General features: G+C 39.5%; 1 protein-coding gene across 1 annotated transcript; it reads left to right on the top strand.

The window, feature by feature from the left end:
• Nucleotides 1–2,652: 2,652 nt before the first annotated feature.
• On the top strand, nucleotides 2,653–16,699 carry klhl14 (kelch-like family member 14). The gene is made up of 8 exons (XM_023403744.2): nucleotides 2,653–4,011; nucleotides 6,006–6,127; nucleotides 10,651–10,740; nucleotides 11,513–11,591; nucleotides 12,092–12,282; nucleotides 13,071–13,229; nucleotides 13,743–13,900; nucleotides 14,955–16,699. Exons 1-8 carry the CDS (start codon nucleotides 3,134–3,136, stop codon nucleotides 15,093–15,095), a joined length of 1,818 nt encoding a protein of 605 aa, XP_023259512.1. The 5' UTR covers nucleotides 2,653–3,133; the 3' UTR covers nucleotides 15,096–16,699.
• Nucleotides 16,700–17,650: the final 951 nt, after the last annotated feature.

Below are 17,650 nucleotides of genomic sequence, written 5' to 3'. Positions count from 1 at the left end.
CCCCCCCCCCCCCCCCTCTGCACACTGCAACAACTTACAACCATAAACGCCCTGCAATCTGAAGACCAGTGGCCTCAGGAGACTGAGTTGCTACAAAGAGCTGAAAGAGTTGGAAATGGTCATTTTATTGCGTTAGAATAGCTCGCTCGAGACTTGGGTAATGTAGTGCTAACTGGGAGCAAGTAACGATAACAGTATGTGACTCCGAAGTGAAATAAAGTGAACTACTGTAATGCACTGCAGTGACAAGTGCTTTGAAAATGAGGCAACACAATAATAACAGTAAACAACAATACAAACGGCTTTCGTAGTGGTTTCAAACCACTAATTAATACTACAGTATTATAGTTTTCCTTCAGTGATGATAATTATTTGAGATGCAGTGCACAATCTAATCAGTCATCTCCCACAGTTCATGTAGAATGAATTTGTTCAGTATAACTACAAGTGGAGGATACGCATGCTTGTCAAACACTCAAGCATCAAACAATGTCCTGCTTCCATCTATTATGAATGCTACCTATATGTGGCCTGTTATTGCTTCAACTGTAGCATGGTGTTGCTCTATTTCATAGTACATGAACAAACCCATTTATCCTTATCTGTCATTTCATAACTTGTGAGGTATCTGTCACTTCTGGTCCCACGGGAGTCCTGCATGTAAGTTTTTTTTTTTTTTTTTTACTCTAATTGAGCTCTTTACTTAATTGACAGTTTATTCTGTCCTAATAAGTCAAATCTAACTGTGTTTGATTGGATTTCCAAGTATGTTGTTTTCTTTGTTTTGAACCTGCAACCATCCGGTGTCAACCTACTAATGATCAGGATGACATCACCTGATTTTTCATGTACAGAACTGAGGGGAGTTTGCATACTGTGGTGACAGTAAACAAAGTGATATGGTAGCAACTAGACTTATAATACAGGACTGAAACTACCAGGTGGCTCACAGTTTTGGTTGTTTGCGACACAGTACTTGGTGTAAACCATAAAATCAAGTAGACAATCATATAAGACAACAAGGAATCTTTTTTTTTTTTTTTTTTAACCATGCCTTGTGAACTTCTTGGAGGAGAAAGTGTGGACTCTAAATATACGACCGGGACTTTCACATACAACACACTACTGTGCACCAATGGATGTTGTATTAGGTTTCAACCCTTTGTGTTTACAGGCCTGCAGCTATAGGCCTCCAGGTTGTGACACAATGAACTGATCAGACAAGATACTAGCAGATGGACACACTGTATATTGTGTTAGACTTTATTTTTCTGCATGTTGTTTTATAACTTTACATCACTTCGGTTATGTTTTGTGTTTCATAGTGTTATTTGGCCAGATGCTTTTCTCGCATGTGAAATGAAGAAGGACCTTTTACATGCTTTAATTCAACATTATAAACATAGTGAGGACATGGTGGTGTATGTTGTATTTATAATACAGATGCAAAACTTGAGTTTGTGTAGAGCACCTTCTTTTGAAGGACTAGCAGGAGCAGAATGAGATGAGGGGTTATTTTGGCGATGGAGATTAAGGCAGGGGCTTTTTGTCATTTGTGCGAGACAAGCCATTCATCCATCCAGTTCACAGCCAAAAAAAGGCTGGTCCCAGAAATTAGCAGTTTCAGCTCAGCAGCAAAGTCGTCGGGCTGTGAAGGCAGAGAGAAATTGACTAATTAGCAATGCGCACTAAAACTTGACGGTTCTCTCTATAACAGCGAGGGAAAGACTCGGTTTTTCTCCCCCTTTCTCTTTTCTTTCTTCCATAGATGTTTGAAATCGCAGTCATTTACGCTCGACAGTTTTTACAATAGCCTTGAGCCATAATTTTGCGAGTCTCTCCAGCATCCATACCCCTGCATGGTCTCTCTCCACCGGCCATGCACGACCGTTTCTCTCCCCAACCGTGGATTTCCTATTACTCTCGTTACGACTCACTGAGCCCCAGGCCCAAGGATAATGATGTGTTGTTTCTTGGTAGCATAATTTGTCACACGTATATTTCTTCTTCTTCTTCTCTTGCAGAAAGCACAGCTCCCTCTCACACACTCACACACTTCTTGTTAATTCAGAAGAACAAATGATCAACGTCAACAAATAACCTGAAATAGTGACTTTATGAGTTGGAATCAATGGTTATTTTGAGACACCACCGACCATAGACTTTAAAGGAAAGGACATTTCTTAAAAGGAGAACAAAGGAAAATTCAAGTGAGATTATTGGGAACCTGAAGCTTACTTTCTTTTTTTGTCAAGAGCTGAAGTCAGGTAAGTTTGGCTCCTTCTCAGGCTCAAGCTGCTCACATCATTTAGTTGTGACAGGCGCTTTTAGTGAATCTGGCGACAACGTTACAGCACGCTTGTGTCAAGTTTGCACACATTACGCACATAGAAATAGCTTTTGTTCTTGCTAAGAAACATTACAGATGCATAATGCATTTAACTTTACCGAAAGCTGCATTTCAGTGAATATTTTTCGATACTCACGTCCGCGTAACTCAGGTAGACTAAAAGCGAAACGCACCCATACTGCTGCTGACGGCTCGGAGACAAACTAATTGCTTTTGTGTGACTCCGTAAATCTGTGCGATGTGTAATGTCCTCATTGTGGGGGTGTGCAGCAAGATAGGAGAAGGGATAAGTGTTAGCTGAATGCTGCATGTTATCCGTCCACCGTAGCGGTTGTCTCTTTTTTCCTGATCCGACAACTTCAGCCGCGTTACCGAGGGGGGAAAGCGCTGCAGCATCTCCGTATCCTCGTTTTGTTTTGACAGCGCCCTTCAAAACCTCAGCCTCCATTTAAATCATCTTGTTCTTCAGTTAAGAATGAATAAGAGTGGCACGCTGTGGGAACTACTGCGTTTTTGTTTGTTGCTTTACGACCAGGGCTCAAAGTTGAAAGCGACTGAAGCCGTATTGGATGTAGATTTTCGCCGGCTGGCATGGCATCATGGTTATTCCCCGCTGGATGGACGTGCGATCTGTTCAATAACTTATTCCAGAAATCGTTTCCTATTGTAATAGTTGACTGATAGCATCTATAAGGGCTACGTGTGTTGTGCAAATAAATGACCTGAGGTAAATGGCTTGCATGGTTTATTTGTTGCCTAGGTGGCGTTCACAGTCAGGAAGTCATGTCCAGATCGGGTGATAGAACATCCACCTTTGACCCAACACACAGTGACACCCTGCTGCATGGGCTCAATCTCTTATGGAGAAAACAGCTTTTCTGTGATGTGACTCTCACTGCCCAGGGACAGCAGTTCCACTGCCACAAAGCTGTGCTGGCATCCTGCTCCCAGTATTTCAGATCTCTCTTCTCCTCCCATAATGCAATCAACAATGAGGGGAGCAAAGGGGACCAGGGCAGCAGTGGGACCCCCTCATCCTCTCCTGATGACAAGCTGGTGACCCCCAGTGCCAGGCCCATCAATAACCTGGTACTTCAGGGCTGTTCCTCCATTGGACTGCGATTAGTGCTGGAGTACCTCTACACTGCCAACGTGACTCTTTCCCTGGACACAGTGGAAGAGGTGCTGTCAGTCAGCAAGATCCTCAACATCCCCCAGATTACTAAACTCAGTGTGCAGTTCCTCAACGACCAGATCTCTGTGCAGAACTACAAGCAGATCTGCAAGATTGCTGCACTCCATGGACTGGATGAGACCAAGAAGCTGGCCAACAAGTACCTGGTGGAGGATGTGCTCTTGCTGAACTTTGAGGAGATGTGTGCCATGCTAGATGCTCTGCCACCCCCAGTGGAGTCAGAGCTGGCTCTCTTCCAGATGTCAGTTCTCTGGCTGGAGCATGACCGGGAGACTCGCATGCACTATGCGCCAGACCTTATGAAGAGGCTGCGCTTCGCCCTCATACCTGCCCCAGAGCTGGTGGAGAGGGTGCAGTCTGTTGACTTCATGAGGAGTGACCCTGTGTGCCAGAAACTACTCCTGGATGCCATGAACTACCACCTGATGCCCTTCAGACAGCACTGCAGGCAGACCATGGCCAGCAGGTGAGAAAAAGACAAACAGAGACACACACACACACACACACACACACACACACACACACACACACATACAGCATTGAGAGTGGACGGAAAGTGATTAAATGCCTCCCACTCGTTAAATTTGAACAAATTGCAGACTCAAGTATTGCCCACTCACTCAAGTATTGGTCCCACCGCCTGTGTAGTCTAGACCATGTACTGTAGGTGGTCAGTCAGAGGTGTGAGGTTTGAGGCCCAGTTAATGAGGATTGGGGGGGTGGGGGGGGTTTCCTGTAAAAGAATGCCAGCTGTCAGGGGGGGTGATCTACTCTATGCTACACTGTATCCATAATTACAAGGTTACCTTATGTTTTAGTGAAGAAAAAACAACTCTTTATTTCCTCACACATCTGTGTAATTGCTCTCTAATCAGTGTCGACAAGATGCAGCAAACTAGATAAAGGTTATGCATTTGATTTGTGGGAAGTCTCATGAATACAATTTGAAATGCTATAATTAAATTGCTACCAGAATTACATAGAAATTACTTAGTAATTCTGATGTAACTACAATGATACCCTGGCCCTGATATCACAATAAACAGAAATATAATACAGTCAAAAGGGAATTTAGAGCATTTGAGTGTGTATTATATTTTAGAAACTGCAGCATTCATTTTCATTAAGGGACAATCGGGCAGTGCTTCTTATTCAGGTTAGATGCATGTGTCTCACTCACACACAAAAATAGGCCAAGCAGCATGGTTTACCTCCATGTTTGTCCTGATCAGCACTTTAAGGGGCTGGTAAGTAGACAGGCGTTATCAGTAAGCTGATTGATTGGCGGTGCTGTTGTCAGATTTTGTTTGCAGAGCTGACTATAGCAAGATGGTCAAGGCTGAAAATGTTTTGAGCAGTGATGGCATCAGTATTCAAATATTTCAATTGGTGTGTATGTCTGTGAGGAGAGGAAAAATAATGCTGTGGCATTAGAGAATTGAAACTTGTAAATCAAATTTTGCACAATAAATCAAAAAGTAGGATCATTTTACATTTAGCTATTCCTACATTATCCCAATAACATATCTATTCCTACATATGGACCTAAATGAGCAAGGAATCAGGAATCCTCATAATTAGTTTCACATGCCGCTGTTTCTCTCCTCTCAATTAATCACTATTATCTATGTCCAGGGGCTCATTTGCATATGAATAACCCCAAAACACTTCCGAGTGGGCCGGTAGCAGGGAGAATGTACCGAGACAATGGTGATTTACCCAAGCATAAAGAAGTAAAATATGAAAAAGGGAAAAAAGGTGAACGTGTCTGAATCTAAAGGCCAGCTACTCTTAATCTTTTTGCTGCATATTGTGATTAATTGGTAGATTTGTGTTAAAATCCATTAGGAGCCAGATAATGCTCATTAATGTAGAGTAAAGTGTGCAGCTTTGAGTGTATATATCATATACAAACAGCAGGAAATATCTCACAACTGACTCAGGGATGTCACATGAATCACCGTAGCCAATGAAATGGAGACATTGTATAGGCAGGTTAATATACTCAATTGCGCTTTTAGCCTCCAGCATGGCACCCTGCAGGATCGTCCTCGCTTCACAGCTAATTGAAAAGATATCTTTGGAGTACAATAACCGTTCAATAACACATCAAAAGGATAAGTGCGCTGTTGAGCAATTTTATGTTAATTATAAAAAACGTGGCCACACATTGCCTGATTAGTAGTCTCAACTTAAGTAGTTGTACTTGGACAAGGAGCAGTTATTCATTTAACCATCCATTTATTCGTATTTCATTCAGTGATTAATTCATTCACACACTGAGCATTTGAAAAGTGAAAAATCTAAATACCCTGGCAAAGAACTGTTAATACTATTAAAGGTGTCCAGGTGCAGGTTGTACTTATTTTGTCCTTTGGATGTTTTATTTCAAGGCTTAATACCTGTTTTGTTTTCTGTTTCCTAACACTTGTCCACACACCCACACCTTTGACATTACAGAATCCGTTCCAATAAGAGAATGCTGTTACTGGTGGGTGGTTTGCCTCCTGGACCTGATCGTCTCCCCAGCAATTTGGTCCAGTACTATGACGATGAGAAAAAGACATGGAAGATCCTCACAAGTGAGTTGCACAGGCTTTGCTGCCTTTTTTTTTTTTTTTTTTTTTTTTTTTACCTGGGGCATCTTGTGTTCGTGGCTTTTATGATGAGAAATAGTTGTTCCTATGGATGACTTTAACACAGGTTAATTTCCACGGAAAATGAGGGGAAGGAGTTCCCTAAATCCTTCAGGTAATAATGTATCACTATCACTTTTAATATAAGTTTTTAATCAGAGCGTGACTTCACAGCACTGTGGAGCTTCATGCCCGGTTTCTCTTGTTTTTGCTGAAATATGCTGGCAGGATGCATGATGAGATTTACTTGAATCTAATGATCTATTGTGGCAGAGATAGAACAATAATGAATGACATCTTTCCTCCATAGCATTTTAATGTAGCATGATTATTCGCTCACGTTGATCAATACATAAGATTGAATTGCCCCATACATACTAATACTCAGTACTGAATTAACCTGTTGACCCGGTGTCACTATTGATATCAGGTTTATGTAAGGTAAAGCAAATGCCACAAGATACAGTCAGGAGGACAGCAGCTGTAGTGTGTATACACACACAGTTAAAATGGATAATGATTTTAATAGACTAAAAAAAAAAAACATGATAAAAGTAATAAATAAAAGCAATAAAAGAAAATAAAGATGTATCTCATGACCTATAGGCATTTATGCCAGGATACAGTTTATGATATTGATTTCATGATGTCATATTGAAAGCAAGTTGTCATAATTTCACAGAAAACTATTCTATTGAAAAAAATGTTGTGTCCATAGAGAACATGTCTGAAGTCTTTGTGAGTTTACAAACACATCCCCACAGCACTCACCTCTGTAAACTGTACCATGCTCTTTTTTCTCTCTGTCTTCCCTGACCTTTTAAGGCTCACCACTATATTGTTGCCATATTGCAAAGGTCAAAGAAGAGCTAATGGGAAACCATATTTGTCCTTTGCATCATCATTGCCGGACATATCGAGTTTTTGTCCTTTTGTCTTGGTTGGAGTCATATCTCAGCAGCGTCTCTCCATTCGTACATATTAGCCACAGGTCTGTTTTCTGTCAGCTCAGTGTGTGCAGTTTATACTCTCACTTTATGGAACGGGTTTTTGATTCCAGTGTGATGTTTCTGTTGGTGCGTCTCAAATTCACCAACGGCCTTGGACATGGTTTATTCTGGTTTCTCAAATCATAACGTTTCTGTGCAGTCATCTGTTATTTTAGCTCCTGTTTGTCTAAATCTTTCACGGTGCATTTTACTGAAGGAGGCATGCATATACAATAGCCTGAAGCCCACTGGTGTTTATATTGTCATTTTCTCATTAAACTCACACTCCTGGGTATAAACTGCAGCAAGGAAAAGGTCAATAGGGATTTCCATCACTCAGAACTAAAAAGTTAACACTCAAATGGTCCGTGGCCAAGTGGAGGGACAAAACTGCAAAATCATCCCCTTAACACATCAGTGACCATCTGATGTAGCCTCCACACAATGGATGTGGAATAGAAGATTATTAACATTCAATCATAACTTTTCAATGAGGCGAAACCTGAGAGGGACAGCCTTTGATTAAGACATTCATCAACACAATTTGGGAAGAATCTGATCCCTCTTGTTGTGTCAGATATATCTGCTGCTCTGTGATTCTAGTGTAAAGTTTGCCATCTAGTGTACCCACAGCAGCGTGGACGAACACAAGACAAAGGCAGGCACAGGCTCAGACACAATACTGGACTATTCTCCTATTCTTCTTCTTTAAATCAACCTGATATTAAAATCTAACACGTGCAAATGGACCTCATCCATGCAACATGGCCTAGAACAAAGGAATTCAGCTCAGTGGGATGCAATTGTAATGGTGTTAAAGGCACGTCAGAGCTCGAGCAGCAGTGGTGCATTAGCTGTGGAGTCATTCAACCGACCCCGACTGTGCTTCTATGCAGAGGTTTCTGACTCCCTCTAGTGAGCCCTAGAGCTCACTGTAGACTGGAGTGATGGCGTCCATCTCGTGGAGGACGTGCTCATCCTGCCCTCCTTTGGCTGTTCACCCCTGGGGCGAGTGGAAGATTTAGGGGGAGAGGGGACAACTATGCAGACTGATTTCATACTCTTTCACAGGTGATAATTCACAGTCAAGTCTTACACATTGTACAGGGGAAATAATTGGTTTGTTGTTTTATTTTTTGCACTGCACAAGACTAGTACAGTGGTGTACAGTTATTGTAACATGGTACTTGTCCCACTGTTCACTGTATCTGTGGCACCTGTAGAGGCAGGGCAAATGTCCCAAGTCTTCCCACAGTACTCCTCATACTGTAGCCTGTGACATACTGTAAAGCAATAATCTTCTTTTCACGTGGGTATGAAATGATTTTTAGTATGAGTACAAGTCACTAGACATCAAATAAAAAGCCAGCCATCCATGTCCTATATACTGCTGACTGAATGATAATGGTAAATGGTAAATAGCATGTACGGGAATTTGGCAGTCATATGGCACTCGTCTTTGAGGTGCACTGGAGGCAAGCAACCTAATCCCCTCGTTCAAGATAAAGCTGTGTTTAGTGTATGTAGTATTAGTTCCTATCTGAGACTCCCCTCCCATAGAGAGGACCGGCACATGTCAGCCAGCCAGAGTGAGATTGCAGGGAGAGGCCAATAGGAAAGAAATGAGATTCAAGGCTGTCTAATTTTGCAGCAACTGTGATCCATCAGGCGGTGGGGAGGTGACAGTGGAAATGACTGATGGAGACAGACAGGTGGGCTTTAACATTTCACTGATTTGTGCTCAAAAAGCACCGGGCCTGAGATTTATTGAGTGAACACGATCATGTTCATTATGACTGTCACCTAAGACCATTTCTCTACATCTCAATGGGGTCACTTCAGCAAAAGAAGATGGAGGAGAGGAGGGGAGCACAAAAACATACACAAGGGAATATCCTCCATGAGGGGGTCCTGCTGCAGCTGTGGGCATGTAGCTGTTTATGCTAACTTGTGCTGAGAAAATGAGCGGTGTGGTACACTGAAGATTATATTTATTGGATGTACTTGGTTGCTAGATGAATAGTTGCTGTGGCATATTAATGCTAGATGAAGAGAAAAGGAAAAGTATTGCACTGTGAGAGTCAGTCCTTAGAGTACTCACTGGCAGGTAAGTTAAGTCTCTAAAATAGAAACTCGTTTACCATAACAGAGAAAGATAGCGATAGATAGATAGATAGATAGATAGATAGATAGATAGATAGATAGATAGATAGATAGATAGATAGATAGATATTGTCATAACAAACAGTAGCCTGTTTACCCTGCCTCATACTTTCATTTGTTCCAGTTTAAGAGTCAACAGGCTTGATTCCCCACAAGAAATCACTTCCTGTAGATGGATGAATGGAAGGTTGCAAAACAAAAGCAATGAGGAGGGACCATAAATCATATAACATTGACTCCGACTGAGGATTGTGAAATAGAAGTTTGGCTGTGTCATTACAACAAGCACTCTGGCCTGTTGTTAAGAGTAACACTGCAAATTAAATCAGTCTCCACATTAATATGTACTATGAGCACCCCCCTATCAAACAACAGGACACTCAGCATCGCAAGTAATAAAAGCAGTCACTGAATGGGAAACACTGCCTTTACAAATATTGCTTATTAAAAAGTTAAGATAACATTTTGTAGATGTTCTATAAATAGAAGCCTTGTTTAATTGTGACTAACATCTGTTGTCCAGACCAGTAGACCTACATCAGGGATCGGCAGTTGGGTGGAACAGTTTTTTAAGCTTTGTTCAATGTAATTTTACAGGCACAGTTGAGATGCAGGCCTAGTGTATATGTTTGAGTATTATTTGAATTCATTTAAGAATTAAATTAATTTATAAAATTGTTAGTTTTAAGGTGTAACTCCCATTAGTACTAAGTTGGCAGTTTATTAGGTACACCTATTTGAAACCAATGCAGTTTGATACAATGGTCCTAATAAATCCTCCTTTATGAAGGTTATAATATTACATTTTTATTGAAACTGTTTTAGAGGGCGCTCACTCGACTGTATGATAACTTTGGTGGATGGAGTTTGTGGTGCTGTTGAACTGTACTGCATTATACAGAGAGGTCTTTCTGTTATTTAGCTTACCCTCATTGATATAAATGGGGTGAACAAAATAATAGAAACATCTGCTCGTATAACACAATACAATTCAACAGCACCCAAACTCAAACCATTGAATCAACACTTCTCCCAGAGACTGCATTAGGTTTGGCTAGGTGTGTCTAACAAACTGCCAACTGAGTGTATTTGTGTTTGAGAGACACAAATCTATAATGGTCAAATAGGTTAAAGTAGTGCAATTAAAGCTGTCTTCATTCTGGGCCTATCAAAGAGAAAATGTTCTTTTTCCTCAGGGGGCCAAATATTCTTAATGGAGGGCCAGGTTTGGCCCTTATGTTGCTATTTGCCTGCCACTGACCCATACCATTGTCATGTTTCTGTGACTAACACCTTTGATTTTTGTGTCTCATTTAGTAATGCCTTACAACAGTGCCCATCACTGTGTGGTGGAGGTGGAGAACTTCCTGTTGCTGCTGGGCGGAGAGGACCAGTGGAACCCCAACGGTACTGTAACACCACAGAATGAATGAATGCTTTTCAGTGCCTACACACAGCAAATTAACCAGTGTTTACTTAATATAGAGAGCGCTCTTAGCCAGTGTGTGTGTAAGTTCAAACTCATCAGAGTTAATGTTGCACTTTCAGATAGTTTCAAACGCACTTCCTAGAGCCAGATCAGATCTGAGTGGACAAACAACACTTGTCAATAATTGGCACAGAAAAATAACTGTTATTAACACTGAAATATTTGTGGTGTGGAAGTGTCACGAGTGCTTTTGTGAAACGGTGGTAAAATATATCCATGATAAGAAAGACAGACTTTAAACGATCAAAAAATTAAATGCTGTCCTTTCGTTATTATTCCACCAAGTATCATAATAATACACTAGTACAATAACAGTGAGGGTAAAAGTCAACACAATACCAAAACACATCATCAGATATAATTTAAGACTTTTTGAACAAAACCACATCAGTCTATGACTGAAAAAACAAGCCTTCAGCCAGCACTTGTTAACTCTAAGTGCAGTGAAAAGGAGCACATTTTAACACTGAAAATCAGCATGTGTGGGTGGTGATTTTCAGATAATATGTTTATTTTTAAATCAAGACTTGCAGAGTCGTAGTTTTGCATTTTATTGGTATGTAACAAAAACTTTGCCAATTAGAAGAGAGCACTACTTAAACTATACTGCACTGTAAAAAAAAGCTTCTCACTAAACTAAATCATGGGTGTAATCAGTTTCACTGATCTTGATTTCTATCTCTTTTTCAGGAAAGCATAGCACTAATTTTGTGAGCCGCTATGATCCCAGATTCAACAGTTGGATACAGTTGCCCCCTATGCAGGAGAGGTGAGCCTTTTTTGTATTTGAATACGGAATCCTTCTTTCATGCATTCATTTATATTGCTTTATATTTGTTTGTTTTTTTTCATTTTTATATTCATTGCTATGTGGACCATTGGTTTTGTTTAAATGTGCTTTAGGTTTATGTTTACCTATACAGTACTATATACGTCTGAGGATGCAGTAAGAAACTTCAGGACTCTCAAACTGTGCAAACACCGGTTGTCTTCTGTTAAATGATAAAGAAAACAAACAGGATATTTGAAATCCTTAGAATTTTTAACAGATTTTTATTTACATGTGTAAATATATATATATGTATATATATGTGTGTGTGTGTGTGTATGTGTGTGTGTGTGTGTATGTGTGTATGTTTTCTATTGCTCTAAACGTCTTAGTTGTGATCTTTTTCCTGAATAATTTCCACCTCAGAAACTAAAAAATCCTAGAATGGATCTTGTCATTGCTGGTTTAATGATGTTGTCTGGTTGACACTTCCTCCTCAGGAGAGCCAGTTTCTTTGCCTGCCGCCTGGATAAGCACCTGTACGTGATTGGTGGTAGGAACGAGACAGGCTACCTCTCCAGCGTGGAGTCCTACAACCTCGAGACTAATGAGTGGAACTATGTGTCGTCTCTGCCGCAGCCTCTGGCCGCCCATGCAGGAGCAGTACATAACGGCAAGATCTACATATCAGGTCAGGAGAGAACCCGTCACAATTATCCTGTATTCTTATTTTTTTTTCTTAAAAGGTACCTGATGTGCAATGATGTCCACTAAAACATGACCATAAGTAAATGGCAGGAGATAATTAACAATATCAATTAATAATCCTTATTATCACAGCTGGAAACTTTGCTATACAGTCATATGATTATACTTCCATTCAACTACAGTTCAGAGGGAAATATTGAACTTTTTACACCATTACATTTATTTCACAGCTGTGGTTACTGGTTATGTTGCAGAGTAGTATTTTATATATAAAAAATGTGATCAGTTTATAAAATCAAATGCATTGTTTACATTAAATTACCCAACAGTATACTATATGACTGTTTAACTAGCCTTTCTCATAACCCCTATAACATTAAATGTCCTTCTTACATAATAATTCATCCACATTATTTTCCATATTGTGGTATTTCTACCTTAACTTAAGTAAAATTGTAAAATTGGCATCTTGTGTTAGATGTTAACATAGACAAAATATCACAAGCTGGGTTAAAAAAATGTACTTGAAATTACTATTCATGCCGTATGTTGTGTGGTTTATAGGTTAATTATTTTTTGTGATATATTTCAATATGGGAACTCTGGTAATTGTTCGGTTCAGTAATAAAAAAAATAAATTTTTTAATAAGTACTGTCATTGATCAAGTTTGCCTCATAGAGTACCATATTACATGAGCAGCTAGTGCATCTACTTACACTATGTATTTCAAAACGGTAATAAAGACATAGTGCTGTGTTTACCGGTTGCAGGAGGAGTACACAATGGAGAATATGTGTCCTGGCTCTACTGTTACGACCCTATAATGGACGTGTGGGCTCGGAAACAGGATATGAACACAAAGCGTGCCATTCATGCCCTGGCTGGAATGAATGACCGCCTGTATGCTATTGGTGGAAACCATTTGAAAGGTAAGTGCTCGAGCGTTTCAGGGAAAAGAGATACTGCCATTATCATTAAAACACATTGAATTTGCTATTTACTACACTGAGTAATGAAATGTGCTATATTGATTGATATTTTTTGTACATGGCAAAAGCAGAAACTTGCAGATTTAATCAAACAGACTTCAGAGGCCCTGAGAATCAAGAGGAAAGAAAAATGTTTTAGATTGATCCAGGTCTCGATGTTTGATTTCTTAGTTTTCTACGGTAGAAATGTGACATTGAAGTCCCGCCCACTTAAAAACCAGTAAGAAAAGCGCAGAGAAAACAGCACACACAGAAATAACCAAAACATTGGCGGAAAATTTTCTGTTCACATAGGAACCCATTTGGCAAAGTAAGAAGCTAACTAATTGTTGGACTGTAAAGTCAAATAACCAGCTTATTACTATGACCTGGACTAACAATATTGGGGCCTATTAAATTCATGCGATACACTAAGTACATCATTTTAACACAGTTGTCTTCCTCCTCTCACAGGTTTCTCCCATCTAGACGTGATGTTGGTTGAGTGTTACGACCCGAAAGCTGACCAGTGGAACATCCTGCAGACACCCATCCTGGAGGGTCGCAGTGGCCCAGGCTGTGCTGTTCTGGATGACAGCATCTTCCTCGTGGGGGGCTACAGCTGGAGCATGGTACTGTATATATTCTTTTTTACAGATTTACAGACTTACAGATTAGATTATTTTACATTAAAGAATAAGGCTTGGGATATTCTATATTTTGTCACTGTCAACATATCCTGTGAAAAAGAAACAACTGACTGTGTTCACATGCGCATGAACATGGCGTTACATGGAACATGAAACACCTGGTTATTTGTATCGCTGTATAGATGATCAAAGTCATCATCTGTGTTCTAACAACAATGAATGATCAGAAACCTGCATGAAGTGTTTACATGCTACAGTATCCTGGTGGCATGTAAACACTCTAATCACTGGTACTCTATCAGAGTACTTTAAGTAACATATACAGGTTTCTGAAAGCGGGATATGATGTTTACGTGCGCAACAGATAACTGAGGTACTCCAAAAACCTGATTATAACCAGGATGGTACTGCACATGTAAACTGACTCAATAGCTAGCACAAATTTTAACTCAAATTTTGAGGAAGTCAGCAAAAGAAGATACAAATTAAAACATATTGGCATCCACTACCATTGTGTGAATATTAGTAGTTGCTGTGGCACTAGTTTTCCACACTGTCTTTTTTTCAGCTCAAATTAAAAATATGTATCAAACTTGTGGATGGAAACCCATCTAAGGTTTTAGTCCGTCTCTCAATAAGAGAGTCACAGGTCATGAATATATACTTTCATGATCCTAATTTCCTGGGTAGTGTAGTTTTTAGAAGATTATGTCCAGATGGGAACAAGTAGTGGGAACAGTGTGGCATACTGATGTGTTTTGAATCATTTTTGGTCAATAATGGAGCACTATGGCACGGACCAATAAACTACATCTGGCTACAGAGGAAGTAGTTATTGTTATCAGTTAGTTGGTTTTAGTCCTTTCATGGAATTTGTTGACAAAATATAGAAAGCCACCAGACTTTCCCTTTAAATATGTGCCTGCTGTTTTTGATCACATGCATTTAAAAACCTGAGTTTTTACGTCCCTTAGTTAGAAATCCAAACAGCACTAAGAGGAATGAAGAAAATGACTTGATTTTCTTTTTTCCCCAGGGGGCCTATAAGTCTTCTACCATCTGCTACAGCCCAGAAAAAGGAACATGGACAGAGTTGGAGGGAGAGGTGGCAGAGCCTTTAGCAGGCCCAGCCTGTTCCACTGTCATACTGCCTGCCTGCCTTCCTTTTAACAAATGACAACTAATCCAACCAACGGGCGGTGGGGGCGAGAAGCAGCAGAGTGACTGGGGGGAGGACCATCAATAAGCAAAACAGTTGTCAACAATTTTGTGACAAACCCTTCGGTCAGATGACGAGGGTGTGTATAAATTATTTTTTTACAGGTTTGACCAGAGCACTTTCGTTATTCCCTACTGAAGGTTTGAAAAAAAAAAAAAAAGAAGAAAATTGTGTAACTCATGTATTTAAACTCATCTGTGTTATGAGAAATGGTCAGTTTCATATTTGATTTTATTTAAACTGATAGTAAGTGTTTTTGGCTTCTCTTCTATAGCACGCATAGTGTTGAACTGAATTATAGCTTTCAAATCCATTGTATCTTGTATTCAGTAGAGGCATAATTCCAGCAAAATGCAGTGTTGTTTCACGGACTGACACTGGGTGAAAAGGTGATCAGTCCCAAATTGTCATGGGGTTAAGTAAAACTAGGGCTGGGTGAGTTATATTAATTGTGATGATCAAAGCGTATGAATATTCTTCATCACTCATGTTATTACTCATTTTTCTCTGGCTGGATTATGCACTAAATTGCTGTAACATCTGGTCGGATCATTATGCAACTGTTTTGTTGTCTTTCTCTGAAAATGAAGGTATTTATTTGTCTAAAATGGGGAAATTTTGAAAAAACCTTTCCACAACAGCAGTTGTCATTATTGTCATTTTTAATTGACATGGTATGATTAAAAATACACTGTAATTAGACCTGCAAGCAAGTATGTTGGGGTCCAAGGAATCTACGCAACTTGGAAGTAGGGATAACCAGGTGATAACCACCATTGTAGAAAAAAAACCCACAATTACACAATGATCTTTATGAGGATGTGTCTGTATCACCCAGCCCTAATTTTTAACTAATTATCTTAATAATTTACACCCAGGCTAAAGTCGTGTTTCTGTATAACTTGTTGAACAGAGAGTTCCTTACAGGTTATCTGCTTGACAGAAAAAAAAAACTTGCCAAATGTTTATGGCAACTATTATTCATGCTGCAAGCAAAACAATTTAAGGATTTACCATTGATTCTTAATGTTCATATGACGCACTATTGTTCACGTTAATTATACAATGATGGTACAATCAAATTGTAATTGCTAGCCAGTGTATTTATGGGTGGCATGTTTGGGTAAACAGACGGAGAGGACGTTTGTTTGGTTTGTTCTCCTTTACAAGTTAGGCCTGTTTATGAGGCCACATAGCATTACCTTGGTGGGATTTTAATCTTTGATGTATGAAAAACAAACAAGCATACAGTGGTCCTTAATGCACTAAAAGTGAACTTTTAATTCAGCAAACAAAGTTCACTAAAATGTAAATTAATTAATGTGATGTGTTTAAAAAATTATCTTCAGTACAAATGAATCTAAGTCCAGTCTAGTCTACGTTATTAGGTTCAAAAAGTCGACTCTAAATATTGATGCAGTACCTGTTGAATTCTGTACAGATTTGTTGATTTCATTCTTGTACATAATCGCTTGCAGTGAAACATTTTTGTGCACTCAACCTTGGATTTATTCTCAAATCCTGTTATGTCCTTTGAATTTTAGAATATGAAAATAAATTGACTCTTGATGATTAAAATACCCTTTTCAGTTTTTTGACATTTCAGACAGAAAAGCAGCTTCATTAGAATTAATTGTGAATCCCGGTGACTAGATGTAAGCAGTGCCATGAAGGTCTCTGAACAAATATGGTACATATAAAACTGAAGTTGAAATGCACACCACTGAACACAAGATCTCTATAAATTATGAAATACAGCTTCACATTTTGGTAGAATGAAGCTCAGAAAATAAATGCCAAGTGTAACAGGAACCTTTTTCTCTGCTCACTTAGTACTTGAAGCTACTGTATGTGTCAAACTACAGCTCCCTTTCAAACTTACCTGCCGTGGTGGAGGAAGGAGTCAGGTCATTTACTTAAGTAAAAGTACCAATACGACACAATCGTTGTTGTTGTTGTTGTTGTTGTTGTTGTTGTCCTGAAAAAGTATTTCAACATTCTCCTGTTTTCTGGCAAAGTTATGTTCAGGATCATGTTGAATGTAAACTGTTTGGCTAGTTTAAAGACCACAGTATTTTGAAAAGGCTGCCATCGGTTTTGTTTGGCAATGCTGTGAACGCGAGGTCACATCACGTGAGCGCAGGTTGGATGATTTACAACTTAAGTGGCGAAACTCTTAAGAATGTAAGTTACATTATTCTTTAAATGTACGTAGGTCACTGTTGGCTGCTGACTGTGCTAGTTTTTATTGGGTTAATAGATTTAAACTTACTGGTTTTAAACTGTTGAATAATGGGTTAGCATGTTTGGTTCAGTTGCTGAAGTTGATGTGCTCGCTAGCTTGTTTTGGTCTGTAGCTAAAGGTTTAAGGTTTGTGATTCACCTCTGTCTCAGGAGCAAAGGTTTCAAATATGTGTCGGCCATTGCTGAGAGTTGGATATTAATAAATGGGAAGTGGGGGTCAATACAATGAATGGGAGCCCAACTGTATGTTAGTCAAACACCGGCTAACG

Source organism: Seriola lalandi, unplaced genomic scaffold, assembly GCF_002814215.2.
Source record: "Seriola lalandi dorsalis isolate HSWRI2012SDOR001 ecotype SW California unplaced genomic scaffold, Sedor1 jcf7180002054182, whole genome shotgun sequence".
NCBI lineage: Eukaryota > Metazoa > Chordata > Actinopteri > Carangiformes > Carangidae > Seriola > Seriola lalandi.
The sequence above is the reverse complement of the archived record's forward strand: the minus strand, read 5'-3'. Positions and strand labels throughout refer to the sequence as shown.